The 14,339-nt window shown below is 41.4% G+C and overlaps 1 protein-coding gene across 2 annotated transcripts; it reads right to left on the minus strand.

Moving 5' to 3' along the window:
* Window positions 1-441: 441 nt before the first annotated feature.
* On the minus strand, window positions 442-13,618 carry clpxb (caseinolytic mitochondrial matrix peptidase chaperone subunit Xb). 2 transcript variants are annotated; one of them, XM_034084640.2, is made up of 15 exons: window positions 13,249-13,618; window positions 12,705-12,782; window positions 11,707-11,867; window positions 11,465-11,579; window positions 10,565-10,719; window positions 10,276-10,435; window positions 9,214-9,255; window positions 7,183-7,359; window positions 6,088-6,252; window positions 4,407-4,495; window positions 4,078-4,242; window positions 3,690-3,989; window positions 2,122-2,214; window positions 1,927-2,033; window positions 442-1,799 (listed from the first exon to the last, which is right to left on the minus strand). In XM_034084640.2, the coding sequence occupies exons 2-15, from the start codon at window positions 12,757-12,759 to the stop codon at window positions 1,709-1,711; spliced, it is 1,875 nt and encodes a 624-aa protein (XP_033940531.1). In that variant the 5' UTR covers window positions 12,760-12,782; window positions 13,249-13,618; the 3' UTR covers window positions 442-1,708. The 2 variants fall into 2 exon arrangements, with proteins under 2 accessions (XP_033940531.1, XP_033940532.1); XM_034084641.2 differs by lacking the exon at window positions 9,214-9,255 and having other exon boundaries at window positions 13,249-13,617.
* Between the last annotated feature and the right edge of the window lie 721 nt (window positions 13,619-14,339).

Raw genomic sequence — 14,339 nt, forward strand, 5'->3', positions numbered from 1 at the left:
TATAATTAATCACAATGTTCATGTTTATAATGAAGACACATTTTCGTATGACTTTTTAATTTGAATCTCAATTTTCCCTCGAAGGGGATTAGAGAGTGCTGACGATAATATCCAGAGATTAGCCGATTACAGCGTGGCAGGGTGGAACAACAAGTGATGTAACAATTCATATTTCATGGAAAATGTAATCATATGGTTTGCAGTCAAACATGAACAATAGCAGTGATAAGATGTTCTTGTTTTCATGGACACTTTTTTTAAATGTGCCAAAGCTACATTATATATATATGTTGAAAATCAAATATAACAAGAAAAAAAGATGTTTATCAAGACCATTTCCTGTTTCCTGTGTGGAAGAATGTTGCACTGACTTTGATAATGAAATCATTGTAGAGCATGATGTGGTCTGCAGAAGTAAAAATGGGAAGCACAATCGAAAAGTATTGTACAGAGATTTACATTTTATTTATATATTTTAAACGATCACAATAAATGTTGGATTCACAAACTTGGGTCGGGGGGGGTACAGGTTCTGTAACAGACCTCTGAAAACAGGAAAAGCAGTTTTAAACTTAACTTAAAAGGAAACTTAAAAGCAAAGGGAGAACAGGTCTAGTTTAATCTCATGTTATAGCACAGACAGCGTTTTAAAGAGTGCAGCAGCGTGGTTCAGTTCTATCAGAGAGCAACGAGGCTTGATTACAGACGGTGCACCGAGATACTTTAGTAACAGGATATTACATCACTAACAGAGAGGTGTGTTTCCAACACTGGGCTACGCACAAAGAAATAAAAATACTTGTGCTGTTCTGAGGGGGGACTGACACAGCAGGTTCAGAGCCAACTGGAAGAGATTATCCTTCCGATTATAATCTGGTTAATAACGCTGGGGTAGACCATTTTAAAATGTGATTTTGTCAGGTACTGGCTATGTGTTCATCTACCTGCTGATCCTGCAGAGTCCTGTGGGGAGGAGGTGTGTGAGCAAAACGATACATTCTCTAAAGACTGGGCGACAACAGGAAGCAAAACACTGAAAAATAACCCTTCTTGCTGCTTTAATAGCAATAATAATTATTATTATTATCCTGCTTGTTTAGTTTGCTGGGGCGTTACACTTCACAATGTGTTCATCTATTTAAAGTTCAAGGCTTACAAACTGCTTACAAACTGCTTACAAATGCTCCGTCAGCAGCACTTACAGCCCAGTTTGACTGAACACCATTATTACAATGGTGGTAAAGAAGACAACATATTGATGTGCTCGTGGAAGTATGCCCTTTTGATTCAAGGCATTACTTGACTTGGTGACATCACGTCTACACTTTTTCAGCTCCACTTTTTTTTCCAAGTGTACAGTATGATCCCATCGTTTCCATTTGCTTCCCTTGCCCTTACAGTCCCTCACCACAAAAAGAAAAAAACTAGCTACAGATCCTTTCATGAATAAAATTGCATTATCTTTATATAGATACAAATTTGAACAAATCCCCAGAGATTGAAATATTTTTATAAAGGCCCACCCTGCGAGTGCACCGCTAGAGAATTAACGTTTCAGATGCACGGGACCAAAGGACTCGTCGTGAAAACACCAGCCTTCAATACTTCTACTACAGTGTCCACAGCTTGTTTGTCGGGGGTGTCCAAAGGTTCATCGCGATCTAATGGTTTCAGAGACTGTCTTTAGGTGAAACGAGAGACATGTGGTTCAGTTGTTAGCAGCGTCCGCCTGCCGAGGCCAGTTCTCCTCCTCGACGCCCGAGTCGTATTCCTCCTCTGTAGACTCCTTGGCTGGAGCTCTGAAATTCAAATGGAGACTCAAGTTCAGGTTTCACATCGCAAAACATTGTGGCCTCAAGGAGCTTGGATTGAGGAATCTGAGCTCCAACGTTACACACACGGATCTGTGAGCGGAGAAACACTGACCTGATATATCTGGGTAGTGATTTTCCCAGGACGATGTCTTTGTTCAGCTCCACAGCCATGATGTCAGAGTGTGGCACCTCGAACATGGGCTCGAGGAGGAGCATTTCCTATGAAGAGTGAGGATGTGTTAATGAGTGCTACATCAACAGGACAACAGGAGTATTCAAGTTTGAAACCTGTCATAAAGACGCATACCATGATGGACCTGAGCCCACGAGCTCCGGTTTTCCTCTCCAGAGCCATCCGGGCTATGGCCATCAAGGCATCTGGGGTCACGTTGAGTTCACACTGAAAAAACAAACACTGCAGATTAATTGGAAATTCTACATAAACATTCAGAGTTAAACAAATAGACCCTGAGAGTTACATCCCTGCACTCTTTTGTATGCAGATCTGACACAAGAAAGGCGAGCTGTCCGTCAGCCACCAGGGAGAGAGAACACTCAATGAGAAGGAATCTACCAGGAATGTGTACTCGCAGGTTTTCAACTACATGACCCTGCTCTGTGTTGTGACATCAGCTCAGTGGAAACCCCCACTCAATGGCACGCTCACGAAGCAAATGCAGTGGTCTCACTCAAATAAATGAGGGGGCTGTGTTTGCTTAACACCGTGCTGCTGCCTGTCTGAATACAGATTTAAAAGTAGATTACAAAATATATAGATTGTTTTGGCGGGGGTTAATCAGTGTTAGAAATATTGGACATTACTCCGGATAATCCACAGCCACTTGCAAGTGTATGACCACGCAGAAGGGAGCCTGTACTTATGGACAGAGGCTTGTGCTCACTCCTTAGCGGTCGCGTTGTTACAACAAGCCTATTTAGTTTCATTACATGTTAAAGAAGGCAGACGTTTCTACGGCTGATATCTCCAACACGAGGCAACTCAAAGCAAAACTATCAGGATTGACATTTCCTAAAAATGACGGGGTATTATTGGCTCAACGCTCCCTTCAACACAGTACTGTAGCAGCCACTGTAATGGCGCGTTTCCAAACTTTCCACTGCAGGCCTCGCTCGGTTTGGTTAGGCCTTATTAGGCCCGGCTCACTTTAATGCTGCGCTTCCATTACAGTTTAGGAACTGGGGTAGTTACTATAGTAACGTAGTGTAGGCGGAGCCGTGACGTCATCTTCAATGAGCGCCCCAGAAAAACAACACAGCCGTTAGCTCTTAGCCCTCAGAGCTCACAGCTCCTCATATCTGTTCAGAAACTAGACACAAGTTAAACAAGTACAAACCACAGACTGCCTGTGTCATGGCGAATACAGTCGCTGGTTTATTTATGTCTGTAGGCCGTTGTTGTGAGTGTGGACGGTCGGAGCATATACAACGTTAGCTTAGCCAAGCTCCATTTAGAAAACACGCATTTTAAAAAGGGTTTTTCGCCTGCCGTCTGTCTGCAGACTTGTCAAAGCATTAATTCATGGTTTTTACTAACCGGTATCAGTATGTTGTTACTTCGGCATCATTTAGAAACGTGTATTACAATTAAATCACGGTCAAATATGTTCATCTTGTTGTAGTTGTAGCCCCCTTGCCAGCGATTCTCTCTCTAGTTTAGCATACTCAGCCCGACTCAGCCTGGTTGTTCCTGACCCTAGAACCACGATTTTATGGGGCCAGAAAAAATGTGAATTAGGACCCGCTAGTCGGTACTAGGCCAAGTGGAAACGCAACCAAAAACGGGCCCCGCACGGCTCGGCACGCTTAAAGCGAGCTACCCGCTGCAGTGGAAACGCGCCATAAGGCAACCCTTACTTTGTCCATGCTGAACAGAGCCTGGTACTGGGGCACCACAGCGTTGCGTGGCTCCGTCAGGATTCGGACTAGCGTCTCTTGGTCCAGGCTGTGCAGAGGGACGACCACAGGAAGACGCCCCACAAACTCTGGGATCATCCCGAAATCGATCAGGTCTCTGGCCTCCACGACCTTCAGCAGCCGGTCCTTCTCCTCGATCTCCAGCAGGGTGTCCGTCTCTCCGCTGGTGTTGGCCTGGTCTGCGGCGGCCGCTGCACGGCGGCCCTGCCCCATGTTGGAGTGAGTTCCAAAACCCAAATACTGGGCAGTAATGAAACAAGAGGAACACGTTGGAGTGACTCTGTGAGCTGACTATCCGAGGACACAAACAAGTCGCATTAAAACGTACCTTTTCATTCTTTCTTCTGCTGATGATTCTGTCGAGTCCGTTGAAAGCACCGGATGCCACAAACAGGATGTTCGTTGTGTCGACCTGCACCGTTTCTCCTCTCAGCTTCCTGGAGTTCTTCTCAGGAACATTAACGATGGTGCCCTCCAACAGTTTGAGCAACCCCTGACGGCGAGGAAAAGAAAACAACCATCAATATTTAACAACAAAGCATCAGGATACTCTTAACGGTAAATAAATCCAATGCGCTGCCGTATTTATAAATCAAAACTGTGTCTATAAAGAAATGCGTTGAATGTCTTTTGAGTGCAATCGGGTTGAATACTGACCTGCTGGACTCCCTCTCCTCCCACATCTCTCAGCTGATGGATTCCAGGCACACTGCCAATCTTATCCACCTCATCCAGAAACACAATACCTGCACATGAAACACAACACAGCATTAGTTTCACATCTCGCAACTGCATGACGACAGCCCCAGTCTTAACTCCACTGTCTGCAGACTTTTAAACACTCTTAATGTCATATTAGTAACATCTCATAACATGATGCACTTTCAATCACGATAAAAAGGTCCAAATTATCCAACCACTGCAAAGTAAAGTAAGTCAACATCAGTCTCATTTTTGAAAAGGGTGACTCACTGCTGCGGGGAGAAACCCTTGTCAAAATGAAACTGATGTTTATTTTTGTTCATCCAAGGGTTTTGTTTTGTTTTAATTCCTTCCTCTCCATGCTCGCACTTACGATCAGACCAAGCCACTTATACAATACCCCTGTAAGGAATTGACATAAACATGCACAATGAAACAGTTTGGAGGAATAATGCAGTTACTGCTGTAGAAGTAAACATTATTTTAACAAGGGTTGAGTCTCCCAGAGTTTAGATTTAACAAGATTGTCATGGCATTGCTTTATAGACTTGAATCTGTAACAATTTAACATTTATAAGCTGTTAAAAGATCTGAGCGAGTGCAATGAAAACAAAGGTGGTTCTGTTGTATACTGTATGACGGCTAATGGAGGATAGAGGTCACAGTGTCATGATGTTTATAGTGACGAGACTCTTTCGCCTTGTATAAACATCTGCACTGTTTTGGTTTTCTGCTAACTTTCTCTTTTTAACACGGCTAACAAAACCAACCGCACATCCCTTTAGATTTGAATATGGAGTACTGTGTGTGTGCCCATTCAGAATGCCCATATGACATGTGGAGGATACGTCCCCAGAAAGCCACGCAGCTTCTGGTCCAGGCTCTCGTCACCTCACGCCTAGACTACTGCAACTCCCTCCTGGCTGGTCTTCCTGCATGTGCCACCCGACCTCTGCAGCTCATCCAGAATGCAGCGGCTCGTCTGGTCTTCAACCTTCCTACATTTTCCCACACCACGCCGCTCCTCCGCTCCCTCCACTGGCTTCCGGTAACTGCTAGAATCCACTTCAAGACACTGGTACTTGCGTACCATGCTGCAAATGGATCTGGCCCTTCCTACATCCAGGACATGGTTGAACGGTACACCCCAGCGCGTGCTCTACGCTCTGCATCAGCCAAACGGCTCGCTGCACCCTCGCTGCGAGGGGGACCCAAGTTCCCATCAGCAAAAACAAGTGGGTTTGCTATCCTGGCTCCAAAATGGTGGAATGAGCTCCCCATTGACATCAGGACGGCAGAAAGCTTACACACCTTCCGGCGCAGACTGAAAACTCATCTCTTTCGACTCCACTTCGAGCAATAAAATTACTAACAAAGAACTGCTAACAAAGCACTTATATACTAATAAAGGACTGGCTTACCTAAAGCCAGTTGAGTAGCACTTGAAATGTTTGGCTCTATGAAACCTGATGTACTTATATGATTCGGTTTTCTTCAAGGTTGTGTCTTCCTGGTCGAATGTACTTATTGTAAGTCGCTTTGGATAAAAGCGTCAGCTAAATGCAATGTAATGTAAATGTAATGTCCTATCAGAGCAGATTTGTCCACCTTTGACTGCATGTTATTTTAAAGTCACCTTGCTGTGCTTTCTCCACTGAATAGTTGGCATCTTGCAGCAGTTTGGCAATAACTGACTCGATGTCTTCTCCCACGTATCCAGCTTGAGTTAGTGTGGTGCAATCGCATATGGCAAAAGGAACATCCAGACAACGTGCCAGGGTCTGCGCCAACAATGTCTTTCCTGGGGAAAAAAAAACACAAAACAAACATAGTTCAAACTATTTTTGAAACACACTTATGTTAACAGGTACACTGAATATGAAAGTGTTTAAAACTGAATGATGAAGCATACGTGAGTGCTGCATTTACAGTATTAACAACAGTTCCTAAGAGTGGTGAATCTTTTCCAAAATAAAAGGTTTTTGACAGCAGGGCATTCCCAATGCTTTTTAAATACACGGTGAAATCCATTAAATGTACTTTTTCATTCCACAAAATGAACCATACCTTGAAAAAAAATTGACCAGATGTTTTACACAATAAGAATATGAAGATCTTCCGGCTGTCTGGTTTGGTTGGGGATTGTTATCAAACTGATATAAAACAATATCATGTAGGACAGGGCTATTCAATGGGCGGCCCGCGGGCCAAATCCGGCCCCGGGGTGATATTTACTGGCCCTTTGAGTATAATGTTACAAATTAATCACATTTTGTTTGTTTTGGGCCAGAGTGGCTTTATTCCAGAGAGGGCACTACATTGAGAGATAGAGGGGAAGACATTGCCTAAACACTTTGGCGGGCTCTAGCTACTGTAGTGACAACTCCTGTCATTGATTGCATCTCTGCGTGAATGATTAGATAATTCCACCTAAATGAAATCAAATGAAATGATGTTGATGGTTAAATCAGCTTCACATGTAGGCCTACTGAGTTCTGAACCTGCCATTGAGATCTAGAAAGGCCTTGGGGCGATGATGTTTGATTGAATTAAACACAATATATGCACTCCACTATGCTGTTGTAGTATTTACTGCATCTGAAGCTCTTAATATGATTGCTCATATTTCAAGCCATCTTTTCCCCGGCCCCTTGCTTTGGATCATTTTCATCAACCGGCCCCCGTTCAAACTAATTGAATATCCCTGATGTAGGACATAGTGGACACTGACCTGAGCCAGTGGGACCTAGAAGTATGATGTTGCTCTTCTCCAGTTTGATGTCGGTGTGCGTGGAGTCCAGCACCTCCCCGCCTCTCTTCTCCTGAGGCGCCTGCTGGCTGGCCTGCTGCTGCATGGACGCCCCGAGAGCGTTTCCATGAGGACTGATGCCCGCAATCTGCAGCAGCTCTGCAACACAAAGCAAAGACACAGGGGTCAGCTGAGTGAGGATATGAGAAATGACTGTAAAGACGCAGTCTTCGGTTTCAACTTCTGCACAATTTAAACAGGCCATCCATTTTAAGTAGGGATGCTCTGATCGCCAATTTTGGGGCCGATCGCCGGAATCACTTTTGGCCGATCGAGTGGGCGGGGCCTATGGGGATCTTCCATTTAAAGTGATGTTTAAAACTCAGTTAATGGGGCTCATTCACTGGCGCTTCCACAAACTACAACCAACATAATTATTACATTCACATGAAGTACATTATTCAAGTTTACATTAACTTTGGATAATAACACGGGAGAAATGAGCGGAAGCGCTCTCTTTTCCTCTCTCGCTCTCCTGACAGCCGGTCAGTATCTCATGCAGATCAATGATCCAGTAATGAGTGACCCGACAGTGAAGAATAAATATATTTATAACTAGTTTAGCTTGTTCCAGAGGTAGATAAAATAGCTAAGTGTGTTAGGTCTAACTCTTCGTGTGTGTGTTGCTCCGCTCACCGGTCCGTCACAGCGGGTGGAGCTGCAGGATTTCTGCTTCACACACGTTGCATACCGCTATTTTATTGTCTTTTTCAGACACCTTCAAATACTGCCAGACCGGTGAAGCCACTTTGGCGAGCTTGTTTTGCCGCGCAGAGAAAAGTGTCATGTATTTTACGTCATGCTCTCACGATCGGCATTTTTAGAGAGCTCCGATCGATCGGCAGAGAGTGAGTATCGGACGATATCGATCGGCGGCCGATCAATCGGAGCATCCCTAATTTTAAGGAAGTTTGTGTCAAACTGTGCATAGAAACATTGCCATGTGCAGTCTTAACATATACATGGCCTAGTCAGTGTGGAGTTACTAGGTGAGGAGAGCAGGGCTGGAAATAGAGAAGGTACAGATGTGAATGCAGGTCATCAGGTTACCTCATTGTCCAGTAAATCAGAGATTAACAGGTTTAAATCATTTTGCTTCAGTTCTGAAAATGATAATCCAATCAGTCGTCACTACTCTGAAACTAGAGATGCTCCCAAAAAGTATATTAAGTGATTAATTTGCTGTAGTAATGTATAGCTTCTAATCTGATTCTTTATGTTTTGTATAAACTTACAATAACTTAACAAGAATTTCTACCCGAATTAAAATCTGACTGAAGAGCTACAAGTCTGTACAATTTTGGCATTTGTGCAACTTGAAAAAAAAAAAATCATAGCTTATGATTAGGTGGCTGTGATTTTTTGGGTGGTGCCTCTAATGCAGGGGTGTCAAACTTAAGGCCCGGGGCCGAATCCGGCCCGTGACTTCATTTGATGTGGCCCCACAAGAGCTTGCAAAGAATATAATATATTTATTATACGTTACATGCCGCTTTACAGGAGCACGTTGCCCATAAACTACATACAATAAACCTGTTTCTGATGTCCCACAATGCATCTCTCATTTGACTTTTTTCTCAGAATTTGCCTTTTTTTCTTCAAAATGTTACTTTTTTTCCTCAATATTTCATTTGGACTTTTTCCAAGAATTTGGCTTTTTTTTTTTATAACTTTGTGACATTCTCACTGAAGAGACTTGCAATTATTTCCCCTCAAGTTCTGCTTTCAGACGTAGTTAATTATTAAGTAATTACCCTATGTGATAATAATGCAATGCAGAGGCAATAATGTAATATAATGCATTATTTTATATATACGATATATTTATATAGTCTTATATATATATAAAACTGGCCCTTTGAGTGCAACCATGATGCTAATGTGGCCCGAGATGAAATTGAGTTTGACACCCCTGCTCTAATGACACAAGAGTAAGGCGGACCAATCACTTACTTGTGAACCTGTACTCATCCTCTCGTCTTCTCATCTCTAGCTCTACAGAGAGAGGGTGAAAGTACTCAAATCAATATTATCAATAATCATTACCATTAGGGCACTATGGTTATCAGCTAAAACCTCTATACAACCGGTGTCGTCAAATATTGAACAAATGCCAAAAAGATTACAATTCACAACAAGTTATGATTTAAAAGGCTCAGCTGCAATCTCTCTAATTAGTTATTTGAATAGATTTGTATTAATAAATAGCTCTTAATTACGTCTGAATGTGTAAAAAATGTAAGATATTTTCCCCTAAATGTAATTGCTTGAACAATTGCATTTTCTTTCTGTGAACACTGGCATTCCAACAAACGGTAACTTATAACAATGGCTGGAGCTGTTTTGCACGGTTGCATCTCCTCCGTTTACTTTATCAAGAGATTTATAAAACAGCCTTGTTGGTGGTATAATATTCAAATTTAGTTTTTAATTAGTGTTTGAAATATACTGTTGGATCGTCTCAGAAACATATTCAAAACCCAAATGGTAGAACCTAATCTGTCATTTTTAATTACAGGTCCCTGTGCTCACTCTCTCCCCACTTCCTCTCTGACTGCTGTGAAGAATGGAATGAAAACAAAGATGGCGTCCAAAAGTAGGTCAAAGTTCAGGACTACATATTTGAGCAAAACAAATATAGTCCAAGAAAAACAAGAGACAGAACCTTTTGTGAAAGTCACTTGAAAGGCAAATTCCCTTTTTCGGTTGTATCTTGGGAGCTTTGAAGCTCAGACAAGAAATATGTTAGGGGTTTTCCAAAACTTTCATTTTCTTTTCTACACACTCCTGTGTTTACCAATTATCAGACTACAATAATGGTCTTGTTTAAAGTTGGAAAAATAACAGATTATGTAGTGATGTACTTATTAGAATATGTACATCACTATTCATTAATATGAATCTTCTTCATCAAAACAAACGCATTAGAAATAGCATGATCTAATGCAAAGCTGGGTGGGATTTAGACCTAAGAGCAGCAGAATAAAACCCTCTACAGACGACAGTAATACTGACCCCGGGGTGTGAGGGAAGGCTGCTTTTCCACCTCCACCTGCTGTCGACTCCCAGCAGGAATGTTGTTGTAGATACGCTTGTAGTGATTGTACACGGCCACGGCTAACACCTTTTTAGCATATGACTGGCCAACAACAAACTTGTCGAGGTAAGCATATATCTGGAAAAATGAATTTATATTTCAATACAGTATCAAACTATAACAGACGGACTATTACAATGTGTTGTGCAACATGTCAATGGAAGTTTCATAAAAGCACAATATTGTCTTCCTGCTTCGATTTCTCACCTTCTTTGGGGGAGGGGGCGGTTTCTGTGAAAATGCCAGTTTCACTGCCTCCGCAGCGGACTCAGGCTCTTTGTTTAGCCCCTTCTTAGAGTCCGTTTCAGACAGAACCACGAAGAAGTGATGGCATTTCTCACATTTGACAAATCGTGTTGATGCTACAAAAGAACAATGCAAAACGTATTAAACACTGAAACATTTCACACTGGTTGATTAAAAAACATTTGCAACATTTAACATTTTCAAGAAAATGTGTTTTGCAGATCATTAAGCTGACTGAAAATCAAACCAAAAATGACTGTTTAGATTGAAGTAGTTTCCATTTTTTCTGAAATGAACAAATGGCCTACGGGGAAACTTGCTGATAAATCTACATGATGCAACAGGATAAATGGGAAAAACAAATAGCTGTTACACGTTGCACTCTTTGCTACAATGCACTTCAACCTGTCATCAGGCAGTTGATAATCAGAGGACTACACATTGCTGCACAATATAACAATATAAACCACACTTCTAAGTTGAAGCAAGCAGCCGCTTATCCCATAGTTAATGTTGCAACCCAAGCAGAAAACAATGTTGTTGGACAACAATAAACCCAAACTCTCAGTGTTTACTTGCAGGTTGTCTTCTTGACAAGTTGTGCCAGGAAATGACTTATGATGGATGTTTGTGGTGTACCCTTGTTGTGCTGTTTGTTTATATTTATTTCAGTCCACCATCACACTTTGCAACACAGAATTTTTTTTTTTTAAATCCTGGATAAAACATTTGCATATCTGACGAGGCACTATGCTGTACGTTTATCTCTGTTTATTCAGTCACTGCATCAACCATCTCCCTCTGTATCCGACTCCTACCTGTCTTGGTAAATGATTGTCTGATATTAAGAAGGTAACTCACACACAAAGGTCTCTACATGTGTGCAGGGGTCTCCACATTTAGGGCAGCGTAGCTGGCTTCCTCCCTTTCCTGAACCACCAGAGCCAGAGAGTCTTTTCCCCTCACTGACGCTTTTCTGTGTAGAAAGAGACCCTGTCAGCACATGTGTCATTGTATTACTAGTATCTGTTCCATGTATAACATTGTGTGTTAATACTCCAATGGGACAGAGCTACAAGTACATGTATCTTCCAAGAGCTTACCTTTCCACCTTCACTTCCACTGTCCTTTGTTGTCCCATCTTTAGCGGCATAGCAGACCGCAGTCTCTGAGAACGACCTCACCCTGACCCGGGGAGGGAAGTGAGTTTCCCGAGACCCATGACGACTCAGAGAAAACAACTGGATGCGGGAGCAGAACAATCCTGTAAACACAACAGCAACATCCCTATTGATTTCCAATGCAAACATACGTTTTCTAATACAGTTATTTTGTTTACCTATACAAAACATATTCCAATAATAACAAACTAAATTAAGAATGTCTTTGTACTTTTATCGTGTTAATAGTCCTAAAGTGAGAAATTGAATTCAAATTAACAAATAAATAATTCCACTTATTTTATAACCAAACATTTAGAACAATTCCAGTTTCTCCAAGGACATTCTAAGTCTGAAAATGTAACTTTGAGCTCAGATGGCCTTTTCTCCTCATTTTGTTACACTTAATAATAAATAAATATGAATAATACATGGTTTGATTAAAAAATAAAAGTATCTGCAGATTAATTAACAAATGAACATAGTTGTTAGTTATGGCCCTATGTGCACCACTGCAGGCATAAGTCAGATACATTGGATAAGTAAAAAAAAAAAAGCTACATAATGTTATATGCTTATATATTTCAGCTGAACACACTGCATACTATCTGTGCTCTAGCTATTGTACATTATGTATCCGTTATGCAAGTAGGACAGTAGCAAGTTGCTGTAACGATTTAGCTTAGCTATTGCGACATAACTATACATGTACTGATTAGTATTTGTTCATGTGTCAATACAACATAAGGCTAATTACAGCTGTACAACTTAATGAAAAGGCTGGCTGATGTAAGAACTTCAGCTGCCCCACAGCTACACGCCAAGTAACTTTTCCACCTGCTGTTGACATATTACATGACGAGCAGCGGTCTGCAGACCCACTTCACAAACTGTAGCACAATGTCATGCAGCTTTACTGTATAATGTGTCACTTTACTTACCTCGGTGGGCTGTGTTAAGGAACAACCTGGCAGCCGAAGTGCATGGACAGGACATGTCTCCTCTTTTGGCTACAAATCCTGAACATAAACACAAAGTTAACACAGTGTAGTGAGAAAGAGACGCTGATTAGCCCTTAAAACATTTCATAACTTCAACGTCACTGTTAGCATTAGCAGGTCATTTGCTGCCGAAGGTGGTTTGCCTGCTTATGACTGAAAAACATAATCTTTTTTAAAAGTGTAATGATTAGTTGGGCTTTTACGACCTCCTGATATCTACCCGTAGCAGGACATGCCCAAACAAACAATGTAGCTTGCTGCTTTCTATAAATACACGTTAGCTACTTAAGCTAGGCCCAAGCCTGCACTACCTGCTGAAACCTCCGTTTGGACTGACAGTCAACACTGCGCAGTGAATAATCTGACTGACTTTACCCTGAAACAAGCTAGTTGTCAGGACTGTTGTTAGTTAAATACCTAGATATATTCTGACATTACTCCAGCTAAAGGTGAAAGCAATATATAACTAGCTTGTTTTACTCACAGGGCACGATGAAACCAGTCCCCTTCGGAAAACAGAAACCAATGTGCAAAGTCACAGCAGCGTTTTCCCTTTGTTTTTGTGTTGTTGTTGTTGTTGTTGTGTCGTAGTAATGTCACAGTATCGCATTAAAATGCTAAGCTTTTGCTCCTTTAGGCCGCAGTTTCCCAGGTGGGACACGACCCAAAGTGATGTAACGCTGTTATGAACTAGGTTACGCGGCTAGCTGATAGCTAACCTTCTGTCTCCGGGGGTACAGTAGCTAGCAGGAGTTATTTAACCGATGTTAGTGGTGAAAGCAATATGGCGACTATATTCGTGTCTATGCAGTTCATACCCATCCATGTGGGTGGAGATCTAGTGCTTCATAAGAGGCGTTAACAGGGATGAACCTGGTGCGTGCAATGTTGCTCGTAATGTGTTTATGGTGTTGCCTTTGGGTGACACTCGTAAATGTGTAACACTGTGTTGAATTGAGTTTTAAAGCTGCAAACTACAATTCAATGCGACCCATGAGAGATCTGTGCACTTTGACTACACTACATTTATTTCATATATCCCTCCGGTATCATTCGATTGGACTACGCAAATTAGTCATTCGAGACAAAAATGTCCACTGCAAAAGACTTTGATAAAAACATTATATTAAAAGGTTTTTTCACAACTTTTTTGGGTTCAATCTTTAAAGCAACTTCCGCCCTAATAGAAAATACCAAAAATGTAATAATTTTCAGGATTTTAACCCTTTAAAGGCCATTTTGAATACATGAAACCGCTGTTTTTTTTCATGATGAAAACAGAGAAAATTAGTTATTTTCCAAAAAATACATATCTGGGGACTGGCTCTTTTTTTTTATAACATAGTCTTGGATATGTCAAAGATTAGCAACAACATTGATTTTGGTTGATTATTAGTTTTTGCACAAAATCAGATTGAACAAAAAAGTTACAAATTAGTCATTCGGGACAAAAATGTCCACTTCCAAAAACTGCTCTAAAATGACAACAGATTAATATTTTGTTTAACTTTTTGGGGTTAAATCTTTCAATCAACTTCAGTCCTGATAAAAAATACCAAATGTAACTTATGTTCA

Source organism: Pseudochaenichthys georgianus, chromosome 6 (assembly GCF_902827115.2).
Source record: "Pseudochaenichthys georgianus chromosome 6, fPseGeo1.2, whole genome shotgun sequence".
Classification (NCBI taxonomy): Eukaryota; Metazoa; Chordata; class Actinopteri; order Perciformes; family Channichthyidae; genus Pseudochaenichthys; species Pseudochaenichthys georgianus.

Bases quoted from the DNA above. Each gene is read 5' to 3' on its own strand.
- clpxb (XM_034084640.2), bottom strand. From the start codon at position 12,759: ATGTCCTGTCCATGCACTTCGGCTGCCAGGTTGTTCCTTAACACAGCC. The intron at 11,868-12,704 runs GTAAGTAAAGTG...TTGTGTTTACAG, and splicing joins CCTTAACACAGCCCACCGAG to GATTGTTCTGCTCCCGCATC. The intron at 9,256-10,275 runs GTCAGTATTACT...CTCTCTCTGTAG, and splicing joins GCCTTCCCTCACACCCCGGG to AGCTAGAGATGAGAAGACGA.